A 15,564-nucleotide genomic window follows, 5' to 3' on the forward strand; every position below is an offset into this window, starting at 1 on the left:
TCTAAAGTAACCGTCATACTTTGTTCACTGATAAATAACAAATGTGTAAGTATCAAGCCAGTCAATGTTCTAATTTTCATGAGTTTAACAAAGTGACATTTTAACCATAATTTAGAGTCAGGATTATCTCAAATTCAAAACTTCTAAAAAAAAAAAAAAGAAAGAAAAAAGAAAAAACTAGGTTCATTTTCTTCTGTATTTTAATGCATCAAAAACAAACAAGCAAACAAATAACACCCTGTAATTTCTACTGCAATCTAGGAAACACTATTACCATAAGATGACATATTACAGACTCATTCCCATAATAGTTAAAAGTATGCATCTGTGCCTCCCCAACTCTCCCCAAAAAAACTCTTAATTCATGGTAACAGACCGTATCCAACCTTGCTGTAGCAAAAAATCTATCCCACGGTTTACAAGAAATATTGACCTAGTTAACAAATCACCATACTCACACTGACAGATACCAACCAATTAATATAATGGTAGCACTTCATTTCCCTTCTTTTGTCCACTAAATTCCAAATTTAATACCAAATCCTACAAATTTAAAATTAAATATATTTAATGATATTTAAATAAAATGGAATTATATTAATACTTTTTTTTTTTTTTTTTTTTTTTGAGACAGAGTGTCACTTTGTTGCCCGGGCTAGAGTGAGTGCCGTGGCGTCAGCCTAGCTCACAGCAACCTCAAACTCCTGGGCTTAAGCGATCCTACTGCCTCAGCCTCCCGAGTAGCTGGGACTACAGGCATGCGCCACCATGCCCGGCTTATTTTTTCTATATATACTTTTAGTTGTCCAGATAATTTATTTCTATTTTTTTTTTTAGTAGAGACGGGGTCTCGCTCAGGCTGGTCTCGAAGTCCTGACCTCAAGCAATCCACCCGCCTCGGCCTCCCAGAGTGCTAGGATTACAGGCGTGAGCCACCACGCCCGGCCTATTAATACGTATTAATGATATGAGAATAAAGGAATTTTTAACATTAATTGGCTGGCTATCCCATTTCCTATTTCATTACAGTTTAAAAAAATAACTAAAAAGTTCTCTAAGCTATTAGCAAGAAGAAAAAAAATCTTATGTTGTTTTATCGAATTATTATTCCACCATGTTCTCTTAGATATGAAAACAAGTAGTGAAATAACCAAAAACCAATGTGTAACAGAACGCTCATCTTAAAAATTCACAAACTAGAAGATCAACAAATAATAATCAAGAATTAACTGTAACATGCAAAATTTTAACAGCTCAAGCAAATTAAATTGTCTTAAAAGCTCGAGCAAATTAAAGCCTCTCTTTAAACACCACGTAAAAAAACTAAAAGAGAACAAGTAAAGGCATACCTTTTTCTATCCTTCCTGTAGATATTGTTCCCTCACTCTTGTCCTTCAAATTCTGCATGTTATCTTGTTCCAGAACCACTGACAAAGCCTTCTGCACATCAAACTTGTTCTTCAGAACTGCTTCAACCAATATTTCATCTGGCACAGCATCTCCAAGTATCTCTCTCATGTGATCCAGGCATGAATAAAGACGAGCTAAAACAGACGATGATCAAAAGCTATACTAAATGGTGCCATGAAAGAACCCTCAATCTTCAAAATTGATGAAAGATTTGAAACTATACTAGAATATTCAACTCTCCTTTCTCCTTGGCAAAAATTAGGTATAATGATCATATTTTTATCCATAATATACCTATCTTCCCTTACCATAGGTACAACTTCATTAATTAAGAAATCACTAGAATACATGTCTCCTGAATAATGACTAATGATTTAAAAAAGTATAAATTATACATACAAATAGCTATTTTCAATGATGATGATAAAAGTCTCCTGAATAATATTGACTAATGCTTGAAAAATGTAAATTGCACAGTATATACTAATACTTATATTCAGTCATCAAGGATGATGGTATCTGCACTGATCATTTTAGACGTGCAGAAAGAAAGGGGAGAGTGTGGGACTATTTCTAACTTGTTAGTGAAGCCAGTTAATCACTAAGTCTATTTCTTACATTTCTTAAATTACTACTTTAAGTTTTCTTTTAGGCTAACTTCAGTTTTTCCCAGCCAACTAAATTATCCTTAATGACTTTTAAAAAATGGGCAAGATAACCTAATACAAAAATGCCACAAAACTAAGGACATCAGTAGATTAAAAGGAGGATGCTCATTTTAAAAATAAAAAATTAGAAGTATCTAAACTGCTTATGAATTTTAATTTTCTGATAACTGTTATCTTTAAAAAGTAATTATTAATTTTTATTTGTGATAAAAAATCCAGGAGAGCCAAAACTTCGTATCCCTAGAACCTAAAACAGTACCTGGTATCTAGGGGCCAATAAATAAAAATGAATATATTCATTTATATTTGTATAACACCTGACAATTTTCACAATACTTTTATATGTATTCATTTTGTAATCCTCATAACACTACCGGCTAAATATATCAGGCAAATTCTAACTTATAAAGATGAGATTGAAAATTATGGCACTACTAAGTTAGCAATAATCAAAATAGAACTGAGGTTTTCAGACTCTCTACTCCACAAAACCATTTCATAGAATGAATTTTTTTTTAATTTCAAAATATTAAGTAAGTACACAAAAATATGGAATGCTTCACAAATTTGTGTGTCATCCTCGTGCACAGAGGCCATGCTAATCTTCTCTGAATCATTCCAATTTTAGTATATGTGCTGCCAAAGCAAGCACAAAATGAAATTTATATTTGATTTTACATACTTACATGTTGAACAAGGAGACTTACTGGCAAGATCCTTCCTTCTTTAAAAAAAAATTATTTGATACTTTTTTTCCATTGCTCTTTTCTTTAATCATTAAAAATAAATTTCTCAAATATTTGAGCAATTCTGCTTTGATTCAATCAAAGATTAATTTTAAAAGGCTAATAAGCTATACTGGAAAAATAATACCTGTTTGAAAAATACATGAATTACTGAAACTAGAACAGAATACATAGCATAGCTAGCATGAGGGCCTCTTCTAATTATAGGAACTATTTTCTACACATACACAAAGAGGCAGTGTAGTAAGGGAGTTAAAAGTAGAGGTTATGGAATTAGGTAGCTTGGTTGACATCCTATTGCCACTTACTAGCTGGTACAATCTCAGGCAAGTTGCTCTGTGTCTCATTTTCTTCCCCTGAAAAATGAGGACAACTGCCCTACCTCATAAGGTTGTCAAGATTAAAGATGCTAATACTTGAACAGTATGTAGAACAGTATCTGGAGAGTATTTAGTAAAAGTTAGCTACAATCATCATTATTGTCATCATGCAATTACTTACATGTGTCAGGTTGGAATGATTAACTTTCCTTCTCAAACATAACTTTGCATTTCATAACTCCTTTATCACTGTCTACCAAAGCACAGCAGAAGGACAAGACTTCTACTCTACTCCTACCCTCTCAACCTACGTTAACTGTGACACTTTTCTTTAAAAATACAATTAAACACTACTGAGAATTTCACACAACCTCTCATCTTCAAATTTTTATCCAGATTCTCAAATGTATTTGCAGAGTTGATAAATAAATTCTTTTTTATTTCTTCTGTATTTTATATATTTATGCTTTCTCTCCATTTTTCTCAGTTTGTTAGCAGCTGGTATATTTTACTGATTCACTCAATGATCAGCTCCTAGATTCGTAAATTTCTTTTTCAAATTAATTATTATAAATTTTCAATTTAAAAACATTTACAGGACAAAGCCACACTCCAGACAAAAAGCAAACTGGCTCAGCCTCGCTCACTATCAACAGATGACATTACTGTTATATCTGACCATTTTAGTTCTGCTGTCAATCTATGGCTTGAGCAATGTCATGTTTGAAACTTATTTATAAAAGAAGAAAGCCAGCCGGGCACGGTGGCTCACGCCTGTAATCCTAGCACTCTGGGAGGCCAAGGCGGGTGGATCGCTCGAGGTCAGGAGTTCAAGACCAGCCTGAGCGAGACCCCGTCTCTACTAAAAATAGAAATAAATTATCTGGACAACTAAAGTATATATAGAAAAAATTAGCCAGGCATGGTGACGCATGCCTGTAGTCCCAGCTACTCGGGAGGCTGAGGCAGTAGGATCGCTTAAGCCCAGGAGTTTGAGGTTGCTGTGAGCTAGGCTGATGCCACGGCACTCACTCTAGCCTGGGCAACAAAGTGAGACTCTGTCTCAAAAAGAAAAAAAAAAAAGAAGAAAGCCAAAATATAAGTATCTTTGTTAAAATGTTTAAGAGTGTTGAAAATAAGCAAATTCAGAACCAATGTCATTACCATTTACAAGTTCTATCTTGAAACTTAATTTACACAGATAATAAACAATCAGGACACTTGTATAGTGCTACTTCAGATTTCAACTTTTTTTTAAACCTTTTGGAACCTAACATCTTTCTAAGTAAAGGAGTTTCTGTATTCTAATCATAAGCTCTACACAGAGTTTATCAAACAATAAATGGTCTTAAAAAGTTCCTATAACAAATCACTGAAGTTTCTCTCATGGAAAAAATGAAAGAATATGATAGTTCAATCAAAAATTCTAGTTACTAAACAATAGCCAAACAATCAACTTTTCAGCCATACAGTTAAATACACACTTCACACAATATATTTAATAAAACAAATTTTTCCTGAAGATATAAGATACATTTTTATCATTAGTGTATAGTCACTGTTATGAACAATCATGATAAAATTGATAAATTCCGGTGTATTTGGTTATTAATCATTTTCAGGTAAGAAACACAGATACACTATTTTTTGCTATACCTTGATCAATTCCACTTAGCTGATGGTTCGAAAGAGAATTGGAAGATTCTTTTAGATCTTCATAATCATATTCTTCTACAGGCTCAACAACAGAAGGTTTGTCACGTCGTGAGTAAATAAACTGAGCAGCTAGAATATAAAATGATCAAAAAGTGCTGTAGTATAGCCATTTCCCATTTACTTTTTTTTTTTTTTACAAAAGTTCAAGTAAAAATTAAGGATTCTGATCTACCACCTATAGTCAGTTACCCACATTCCATAACAATGGATGAAATGAAAACCAATCTAAGACAAAACATATCATACCCAAAATCCTGCTCCAATGTCCAAATGTCCTTACTATTTATTAATCTCTTATAATGTTCTTCCTTCTTTCCCCTAATCTCCAAGACCATTCTACTGAGCTACTTTCTTCATGGTTTTCAAAAACTACCTTTCCTAATATCTCATCCTTGCCTACTATCCTATGTTCCCTGAAATTTTCTCTTCTTTGGTACAAATATTTCAAACCATATATCAAACTTAATAATTTGCATAATTAAGAAAACACAAGATTAATTTTCACTTCCCAAGAACTAATAATTTTACCTGAATCCAAGAGTTCATTGAAAACACAGGCCTTAACCTTTGAATGACTCACAATTTCAATCATATACTAACATTGTAAACTAGTGTTATATACCCAACTTTGACTTTCAGGTATCTGTGCTACACTGCAATAGTGGCAGTGTCATCACTAGATATATATAACTGGGTATTATATATTTCATTAAAGGAAGGAAAGACAGATTGTCAAGATGCCAATACATGCCTAAGTATCATAAATGAAATACAAGTGAGCAAAGGAAAAAATCACAAGGCATGCCCAAAGTATTCATGCTTCCATCTCTACTGGATGGCCACAGAACTCAATCCTGGAGACTATTCAATTATGAAGGAATACAACTAAATAACGACAGAAATATTAACATAATACTCAAAAGGCAAGGTATTATTAAGGGTTTTACATTATTTAGTTTTCTATAAAAGCAGAAAACATGTTAAGTCCATTGAATTTTGTACATGTAAGCAGAAGACATTATTTATTAAAAAAACTATTCAAAATTTACAGCTAACGCATAAAATATAAAGCTATGGCCTATGTGTAACACTTACACTCAGAAGGCCACAGCATAAATGCATTCTAATCATTATATAAGTCAATGGCCTTAAAGATTAGCAGGTAAGACAAAGAAGAAAAATGTAATGACATATTTTAAAAGTCAAATGAGTAATACAGAAAACAAGTGCTGTGGAAGCATAGAAAATTAAGTAATCAATGAAGATTGGAGCAGTTATAATAAAGGAGGTAAGAACACAGGAAAAGCTGAAGAAGTGGAAGAAATCTTGAACAAGTAAAATAGAATACAAGAGAAATACAGAGCAGTTTCGATAAGTGAATCTAATCTACTATAATTCCTGTTTCCTTAACACAAATTAGTTCATACTAATTGGTAAATAGCAGAATGATGAGGATATAATATTGAAGACGCTTTAGGTTATGAAACTTTTCTCCCAATACTTCAACATTTTGTATCACAACACATAACAGCAACAGATACAACGAAGATACACTAACATCAACCACAGAGGAATATCACGCTGTAATTGTACTGTAATGCCACATATCCCCACATTCTTCCTCTTGGCTCAGTTTGGCCACATACTCTGTTTTGAGGGTCCTTGCTGCTTGGCTCTTCAAGATCTGTGAGAATTTTACTTTTGTAACACTGCTCATTAGTTTTAATCTTTTCTTACATCTCCTTCTATCAAGCTTTCACCATTTTTTAATGGAAAGTCCTGTGTTTACTAAAGTATTAGGAAGATAATGTATCTTATTAAATGTGTGAGCATTTTTATTAAGATGACTAATATTTTTCTCAGTACTCTATAGGTTGAGTGGTCTGTACTGATCCTTTTTTTCCCTTAAGTTGTTATTTTTAGCATACAATTTTAAAGACCACAAAATTTTTCGGAAATGCACATATTATCTCGTATGAGCCCTAATTTGCCCCCTCTTGTGCAAGGAGACCATAATGCTGGTGCTATATTAATAGTCAGCATTGCTAAATAGCAGAAAGAGATATCCTATTTCATAAATTCTTTAACAGGACCACTTTTTTTCACGTTAAAATCTCAGAATTAGAGGTGTATCTTATAGTCAAATGGCATCTTAGCATTATGTAATACTTAGATTGGCAGCCTTTTGTTTTAAAGCAGTCCATGAAATAATATGCCTTACAATCCATAGCATCTTAGATTTAATAAAATGTGGGAGTACTAAAAAATATAAATTGGCCATTTTCTGCCTAGTGATTTACAAATTGCTTTCTTGGCTTTAATAAACTATATTCAGTTTAGCCTACAAGTAACAAATAATACTTTCCCCAGCTTCCTCTCATACATATGAATGGTGAGGAAGAAACCTAAAACAAATCAAAAAACTAAGTGAGGCATGAAATCAGATGCTTCCCTCAACAAGTTTCCCTAGAAAATATTGACAGGGAAGAGGAAGTTCTCGACATAGAGGCTTCTACTCTACCTCCTAGGAGTTACTTTTTCCTGCAGGATTTTCCTACTACCTCCCACCCCACCCCCACCTACCACCCAACCATTGGCCCACTGACAGACACACACACACACACACACACACACACAAATCCAACTCAGAAACCCATACCTGTGGCCACTCTTTTAGCCATAGTAATGGTTGGGTTTGCCTGGGAGGGATGAAGGTTAGGAAAACTCCTCCAGCAAAAATAAAATTAGCAACTAGGGGAGAAAAAGTAGTCCAAATCTTTGAAATTGAAATAAGAGCCCAAAAGGCAAGAGATACAGTAAAAATGGACGGAAATACAATAGTGAGAAAAATGGATAAATACAGAATGTTATTCCCTAAAATTTCAAATCACAAACTTTGATGGAAGTGCTTTCTGAATAAATGGACACCCATAGTAATTTTTTAAATTTAAGGCATTTTGATAAACATAAAAGTTAAAAGAATTCAAAACCTCACTCCAGAAACTACTTAAAATAAAAATCACATGAGGCACTCATTAAAGATAAAGCTTTCTACACTTCTTCCCATAATTAAGCGGTACAGGAATGGAGCAGGAAATTTGTATTGTTAAGAACCAGTACATCAGGGAAGGTTAGGAAATACTGGCCTACAAGTTTCCCCTTTCTTCTGTCCCACCTGTACTCCACTTTGTAGAACATCATCAGTTACCTGCCCAAAATACTACCCTCCTTACTCAAAAACCTCCAATAGGTGGACACTACAAACACAAAATTAAAAATTGTCTTCCACAATTTGGTTCTCATTTCCCTTCCTAGCCCTCTTTCCTGCTTCAATTTGCACTAATCCTGGGAGTCTCCCAAAACAACCCTCACTTAGAGGCCACTGCTTAAGCAATGTTGTTTCGTATACCTGGAATGCCATTCTCGGTTACAAATTTACCAGCCCCAATCCCACCTCTCCTTCGAGAAGCCTTCCCAGACTCCTTCAGTCAGGATTATTTTATTTATCCACCATACTACTGTAGCAAGCTTTGAACAAGACTTTAAAGAAGCTACATTATACCAACCTAATTTATAAATTTATTAGAATAGGGTTTTTCTTACACATAAATTGATGCTCAATAAAAGTTCTAAATTGGAATGAACCAAATAAAGATTACTTCTAATCATATTAGTTGAAATGAAATACATAACCACTGAAATAAAGTTAATATATAGGCTCTTCTGCACTCTTTTGAGATAGATTCAATACTCAGTATAAAAGTCAATCTTTCTAAAGGAAATTTAAAAAGTTAACATTTAGAAAACGCCTTTCTATCAGGAAAACCAGGCTTAACAGAATTCAAAAAACTATACATGTGCTGGTGAATTTTAGAGAGAAATTCCTATTAATTAGTAAAGTCACTCAATTATCAGATTTCATTACACCATGAGTATGATTCGCTAGCTCTTCCACAACATTAGCTGCTTCTTTTTTTTGTTTGTTTTTTGAGACAGAGTGTCACTTTGTTGCCCTGGCTAGAGTGAGTGCCGTGGCGTCAGCCTAGCTCACAGCAACCTCAAACTCCTGGGCTTAAGCGATCCTACTGCCTCAGTCTCCCAAGTAGCTGGGACTACAGGCATGCACCACCATGCCCGGCTAATTTTTTCTATATATATTTTAGCTGGCCAGCTAATTTCTTTCTATTTTTAGTAGAGATGGGGTCTCGCTCTTGCTCAGGCTGGTCTCGAACTCCTGACCTCGAGCGATCCACCCGCCTTGGCCTCCCAGAGTGCTAGGATTACAGGTGTGAGCCACCGCGCCCGGCCTTTAGCTGCTTCTTTAAGAACAGAAAGTATTCTTCTAAAACTATTCATTTTATATTGAAAATTACTTAGAAAATATACCACTAAAGAAGAAAGTAAGTTTCTGATCTGTTGTTACTGCTATTTTTTAAATGTTTTGAAAAATAAAAAATCCAAAGTCACAGGTTTTTGTTAAAAATACCAGTTTGTCACAGAAGAAACTCAAAACCATTCAACTATCTCCTGCTTTGATAATGTTGGTTGATTTTTTGGTGTGTACAAAAGTAACTCAAACTGTCTTGAACACAAGCACATAAAAGACACACATCAAGAGCTATGAGAGACACACAGATAAACTCTGACCCTGTCCTAAAGAAAACTAGGCCATAAATGCATATCTCAGAAAAACACCCTTGAAGATCTGACCATGTGTACTGTTAGCTCATTACTCAAGATAAAGTTATTTATACAGATAACCTAGATAAATGACTACATTAACCTGCAATACTAGGGTATCAGTAATATCTCTCTATGAAGGGTTCTACTCTTAAGCAAACTATATTCAACAACTTCCAAATCCTATAAACCTGAACTCCTGTAAATTTTTTCTTTACCTCGAAATCCAATGCTACCACTCTTGACCTACACAAACGGTTCTCAATGTGTATCATAGCATACCCTAGTGGACTTGTTAAAACAGCTGCTGTGCCTCACTTCCAAAGTTTTTGACTCTTGGGTGTGGCCTCCACTACTGCATTTCTAATAAACTCTCAAATGCTGTTGATGGTTCAGGGACTATACTTTGAGAACACTGTCCCAAAATAAATACATGTCCTTTAGATAAATACACATAATAGTTTCCTATCTAGTCTACCGACATGCATTCAAGTAGCACCTTTAATCCATTAATCTCTAATCTCTTTAATCCTTTAATCTCTATCATGTAGATTTTAAAATTCAAATTGAACATTATACCCACATCATCATCTCAGTTCCATGAACATGCCATGCTCTCTATTGTGCTTATTAGAATGTGAGTGATGAGGATAGTGCTACCAGACATCACTTTATCATCTCTGAAATTTAAGTTACCTAGTCAACTGTGATGCTGAATTATAGGAGCCCCAAAGGGCAAGCACCCGCCCAGGAGGTACCTTGGAAAATGTGAAATTTGTTTTATTCCTAAATCCCTATAAAATGTCTTCTTTTGAAGCCCTGAATAAGGAGCTTTAAAGGAATTAGGCCGTTTCTCAACTTCTAACCTACGATTCTTTACTCAGCTTTGTGACTTTGTGATGCTGGGGTGAAGTCTCTGCAAAACACATTTCTTCTTTGACACCTGGCTCTCTCTTAGGATCAGGAAAGGAGAAGCTAAAGGGAGACTAGAAGACTGAAGGAGGAAGGCACAGGGTCCTTCCTTTTCGCTTCTTGTTCCAGTCAGTGTCACCCTAGCAACACTTTACCTTGCAGAAGCAGTTTGTTTCAGTAAATAGCAATTAATATCCATTTTCAGTTTTTCCAAAATTCTCAGAACCAGCTTCAACTTGCCTCTTCACTCCCCAGACACCATGACCAGCCAGTAGGCCAGAATCCCCTCTTCAAAAGACTGAATCCCAGCTTCAAAGGGTCTCTTCAGAGGCCAGAGGCAGCAGCATCAGTCACACAGTGCCTTCCTCCCCAGAGGTCTGAGTCCCAGCTCACAGTCCCTCCTATAAACTTCAGAGGCAAAGCAGCAAAGCAGCAAAGCAGAACCCTCCCTCATGGTCTAAGTCCCAGCTCCAAGCAGCCCTCATAAGCTTCTAAAACATCACTTTTAACCTTGTCCATTTATTCCCATAAGCGCTAGGGATGGCAAATGCTTCCTGAAGTTACTACCTTCTCGATATTTTAGTTGTCATTTTTTAATTTTTTTGTTCTGTGATACGTGGTTAACAACTTTTCATATTAAATTATCTGGTAAAATAATTGGTGCAATTTCTATCTCCTAACAGAATATTGACTTGTAACAGTGAAACATTAAAGGAAGAGAGGCATGATTAGCTAAATCAGGAAGTACTTGACCTGAAGAACATGGCTACAAATAAACAGCAAGAAGCATTTCAGAATAACAAGTAACAGGAAAAAAGGTGACAGAGTAGACAGGATAAGACAACTTCTGGAGCACCCACGCCTTTATAAAGAAAAACAAATTATAAAAGTCAGAAGGAATATATTTGGTTTTCAGAGGGTAAAAATGGGATTAAAGCAGGTACAGTTTATAGGACAGCCCAGTAGACTGCAAGGTAATTAAGACACGGAGGATGTCTTATTCCATTCAGGCTGCTATAACAAAATACCATAAACTGGGCAGCTTTCAAACAACAGAAATTTAAATTTCTCACATTCAGAGGCTGAGAAGTCGAAGATCAAGGCAGACTCTGTCTGGTGAAGGCCTGCTTTAGGGCTCACAGACAGCACCTACTTGCTGTGTCCTCACATGGCAGAAGAATGAGGGAGTCTCCCTGAGGCCTCTTTTTTTTTTTGAGACAGAGTGTCACTTTGTTGCCCGGGCTAGAGTGAGTGCCGTGGCGTCAGCCTAGCTCACAGCAACCTCAAACTCCTGGGCTTAAGCGATCCTCCTGCCCCAGCCTCCCGAGTAGCTGGGGCTACAGGTATGCGCCACCATGCCCAGCTAATTTTTTCTATATATATTTTTAGTTGTCCAGATAATTTTTTTTTATTTCTATTTTTAGTAGAGACGGGGTCTCACTCTTGCTCAGGCTGATCTCGAACTCCTGATCTCGAGCGATCCACCCACCTCGGCCTCCCAGAGGGCTAGGATTACAGGCGTGAGCCACCGCGCCCGGCCCCTGAGGCCTCTTTTTTAAGGGCACTAATCCCATTTAGGAGGGATCTACTCTCATGACCTAATCACCTCCCAAACACCCTACCTCCTAATGCCATCACTTTGGGGATTAGGACTTCAACGTATGAATTTTGACACAAACATTCAGATCACAGCAGAGGACTTTGATGGAAATGTTAATTATACTAACCTTTAAACTTGTGGAAAATGAGTTTTATGAATTATATTTATACAGTACCTAATTACAGGTAAATTGTACCCCGTATGTATGCCATACTAAAATTTAGGAGGGCATTTTATCCTTTTGTATATACACAGTAGGCTGAAATTTAAAGACAAATGTATCATTAGAGAAATGAGAGAAAGATTGGGATCAAAGACTCAGTCTTTGCTGAAAGAATGTACGAATCTCTTCTTCATAAGGTCATAGAGAAGAAATCTTTAGGTACATGAGCTAAAAGATGCAGCTCTGATGTGGAATCATACAGAAACTTGGACTCTAATCCCTCTGTGGCTCCATCAGAAGTCTGAAGTACATGTATTTGGTTTATTTACCAAACTGTTTAACAGTAGATAAAGTACTATAAAAAGGAATCATTTTCTGAAGGATAGCATAAATAAATAAATAAATAATAAATAAATAAATGGAAGTCTAAGCATAATACCTCAATGTTTCTAATATCAAAAAGAGACTCAGGGATATAAAATTAACTGCTGCCCGACTTCAGAGGTTTTAGAATTTCATTATTGACTAAATCGCCATTTTAGTACACTTTGATTAACTGTATGCTGCAAAGAATATTGGAAAAACCACAGTCTTCAGCGTTTTCTTGAAATTGTTTAAAACTAAATGATGGAATCAAAACTATTTCATGCATGGGTAAAGAAATTATTTTATATACCTTTAAAAATTAACATATAATTATCTTTTTAAATGTTACATATTATAGTCTCATGTAATACTAAAATTCACCTGTTGATGGAGAAATACAATAATCATCCTCTACAGACTGGCCATAGAGATCATCATCTTCAAAATCTAAAATGAAAACAAAAGAGATAAATTCATTTACAAGTTCTTTTTATACTGATGTATTTGAATTCTCCCCAAAACAAATTATTCATCAAAATTAAAGAAACTTGGAATATCTACTTTTCAAAAAAATTCTAAGAATTTCACCCACAAAATAAGTAATTTACTAACATTCTATATTTATAAAGACATACATGGTTCTTGAGTTTTTGAGCTAATTGGGTTTTATTGAGTTTTTCCAAGTTTTCACCTCATCTGATCGAAAAATAATAACCCTATAGACTTACAGTTCCCAACCCCAGGGCCACAGCCTGGTTGCGGTCTGTGGCCTGTTAGGAACCAGGCTGGGGGTCATCTCTGCCTCCCTCCCCCTTGCCATCCATGGAAAAATTGTCTTCCATGAAACTTAGGAACTGGGCTATATACCGCAAGAGGTGAGCTGCGGGTGAGGGAGCAAAGCTTCATCTATATTTACAGCCACTCCCCATTGCTCACATCACCACTTGGGCTCTGCACACCCCACCCCCCACTCCCAGAAAAATTGTCTTCCACGAAACAAGTCCCTGGTACCAAAAGGGTTGGGGATTACTGCTATAGACAATATATTTGAATTGTCTTTCCAGTGTTGACAAAAACCTGAAATAAGCCATCTATCCATTTTTTTCTCCAAGTGCCCTCTATAACCAAAGTACTGACTAGCACACACAGTAGATCATGAAAGTAATTTTTCTTCATGTAGAGCTAGGTAACCTCTAATAAACCACCTTACTCTAAACTCCCTTGTGCTCACTCCCTACTGACTGGAATATGCTCTTTGTCCCTATTTTCCTAAGGGTATTTCTTTCTCCTAATTAAGGTTTCAGCTCAAATATCACCTCTTTGCAGAAGTCTTCTCTGACCACTCTGGGTAAAAACAGCAAGTCCCCCTCCGAACTTTACCCTCTAGAACACTCCTCCAATTTACAGTATTGTCTTCAAAGCACTACACCTGTTTCACTCCATGAGCCCAGCAGCTTCTTCAGGGTAAGACTTGGTTTAGCCAACTACCTGGCACATAATAACATTTGGTACTAAATTAATATTTGTTTTGTTATAAATTAATGAACCAAACTAATTAAAACTAAAAACCCACACGGAACGTAAACATATTTACATAAATGTATTTACTCATTCATTCAACAAATACTAACACTATGCCAGGGTCTATTAGGGACACCAGCTCACTACTGTTCAACTCTTTCCCAGCTCTTTCCAAAGCTAAAATCAGACAACAAACAGACAAGAAAACGGGCAATTATAAAACCATGTGACAAGTACTCAACATGAGAAATACAGAGCAATTTAGGAACACACACAAACAACAAAACAAGAACTGGGAGTGAGATGGCTAGATAAAGATCCCCAGAATATCCAAACCAATTCCAAAGACAGACTTAGCTAGTTTCTGAGGGTATGCATGCAGCAAGAACGCCATGCTCAAAGGCTGAGACCAAATGCTTAAGGCAGAGAAAGATTACATAAATGCTACTATTGGATAAAAATAGTAACATATTATTGTTATAGTGTAACATTCAATAAATTATTAGATCACAATCATGAGTTAATAAGTAATTTAGGGCCATTCATGAACAAAATATTTTTAAATATTAAAGACAACATGAACCTTTTTTTATACTTGGTCAGTTTTTCAATACTGAAACTGACCCTAAAGTGCCAAAATATAAAAAGTTGAAAATTCTTTCCTGTGATCTTTACAAAGTGGTTCGTTTCCTCAATAAAATTTTGGAGTATTTACTGCATGTAAAAAACATCGCAGCAGCTACTAGAGTAAATATAAAATTAAAATATGGATTTTTGCCTTCCTGGGGCTTTTATATCAGTAGCTGAGGCAGTGACGTAAAGACTATCTAAATTACAGAGAAAAATAAATTAGAAGTTAAACAGAGGAACCAATAGATTTTAGAACACAAACACTCTCTAAAGAGGTTATAATATTAATTACTTTTGAGAATTTTTAAATTATAATATTATTCTGAGAGTCCAAGGGAGAAAAAGAGTTCCAAACTGGAAAGAAGAGAAATAAACTGGACCCTGAAAATGAGTAGAATTTTTATAAGTAGGAACAGTGGGTGAACCTCCTATGTTACAGGAACAGCTTGGTTATGACATCACCAATTGTTCCAAAGAAACACGACAACATGACAATCTGACCTCAGGTGGCCAAGGTGATGTTTAGCACTCACTCTCTCAGACCTAGCCCCTCTCCTCCATGAAACATTCCTTCACACAGAAATCCTGCTTAAACTCCCCCAACTCATTCTGAATTAAGTGTTCTCATTTGCAGAGCCCCCCCACAGCACTTTTCAGTACTTTTTTGTAGCATCTCTTATATTCTAATTATCTGCTACTTGTATTATCTCCTCCTTTTATATTGCCCTCAAACATCGTATTGTCAGTCCCCAAAGCTTAGAGCAGTACTCTAAGCACTTAATATTGGTTGAGGAAATGATAAATGACTATCAAAGAAATTAATGAGTAATAG

At 35.6% G+C, this 15,564-nt stretch overlaps 1 protein-coding gene and 1 non-coding gene across 3 annotated transcripts in view; both read right to left on the reverse strand.

Moving 5' to 3' along the window:
* HBS1L (HBS1 like translational GTPase) overlaps positions 1–15,564 on the reverse strand; it is an 89,011-nt gene that overhangs the window by 72,045 nt on the left and 1,402 nt on the right. For both annotated transcript variants that reach the window (XM_045544407.1, XM_045544408.1), the window contains exons 2-4: positions 12,963–13,028; positions 4,801–4,929; positions 1,350–1,544 (exon numbers count right to left, since the gene is read on the reverse strand). In XM_045544407.1, the coding sequence (XP_045400363.1) occupies positions 1,350–1,544; positions 4,801–4,929; positions 12,963–13,028 (390 nt within the window). The remainder of the gene's footprint in view (positions 1–1,349; positions 1,545–4,800; positions 4,930–12,962; positions 13,029–15,564) is intronic.
* On the reverse strand, positions 2,622–2,730 carry LOC123633653. The gene has a single exon (XR_006733680.1). It is a non-coding gene; the product is annotated as a U6 spliceosomal RNA (small nuclear RNA).

Source organism: Lemur catta, chromosome 2, assembly GCF_020740605.2.
Source record: "Lemur catta isolate mLemCat1 chromosome 2, mLemCat1.pri, whole genome shotgun sequence".
NCBI classification, from domain to species: domain Eukaryota; kingdom Metazoa; phylum Chordata; class Mammalia; order Primates; family Lemuridae; genus Lemur; species Lemur catta.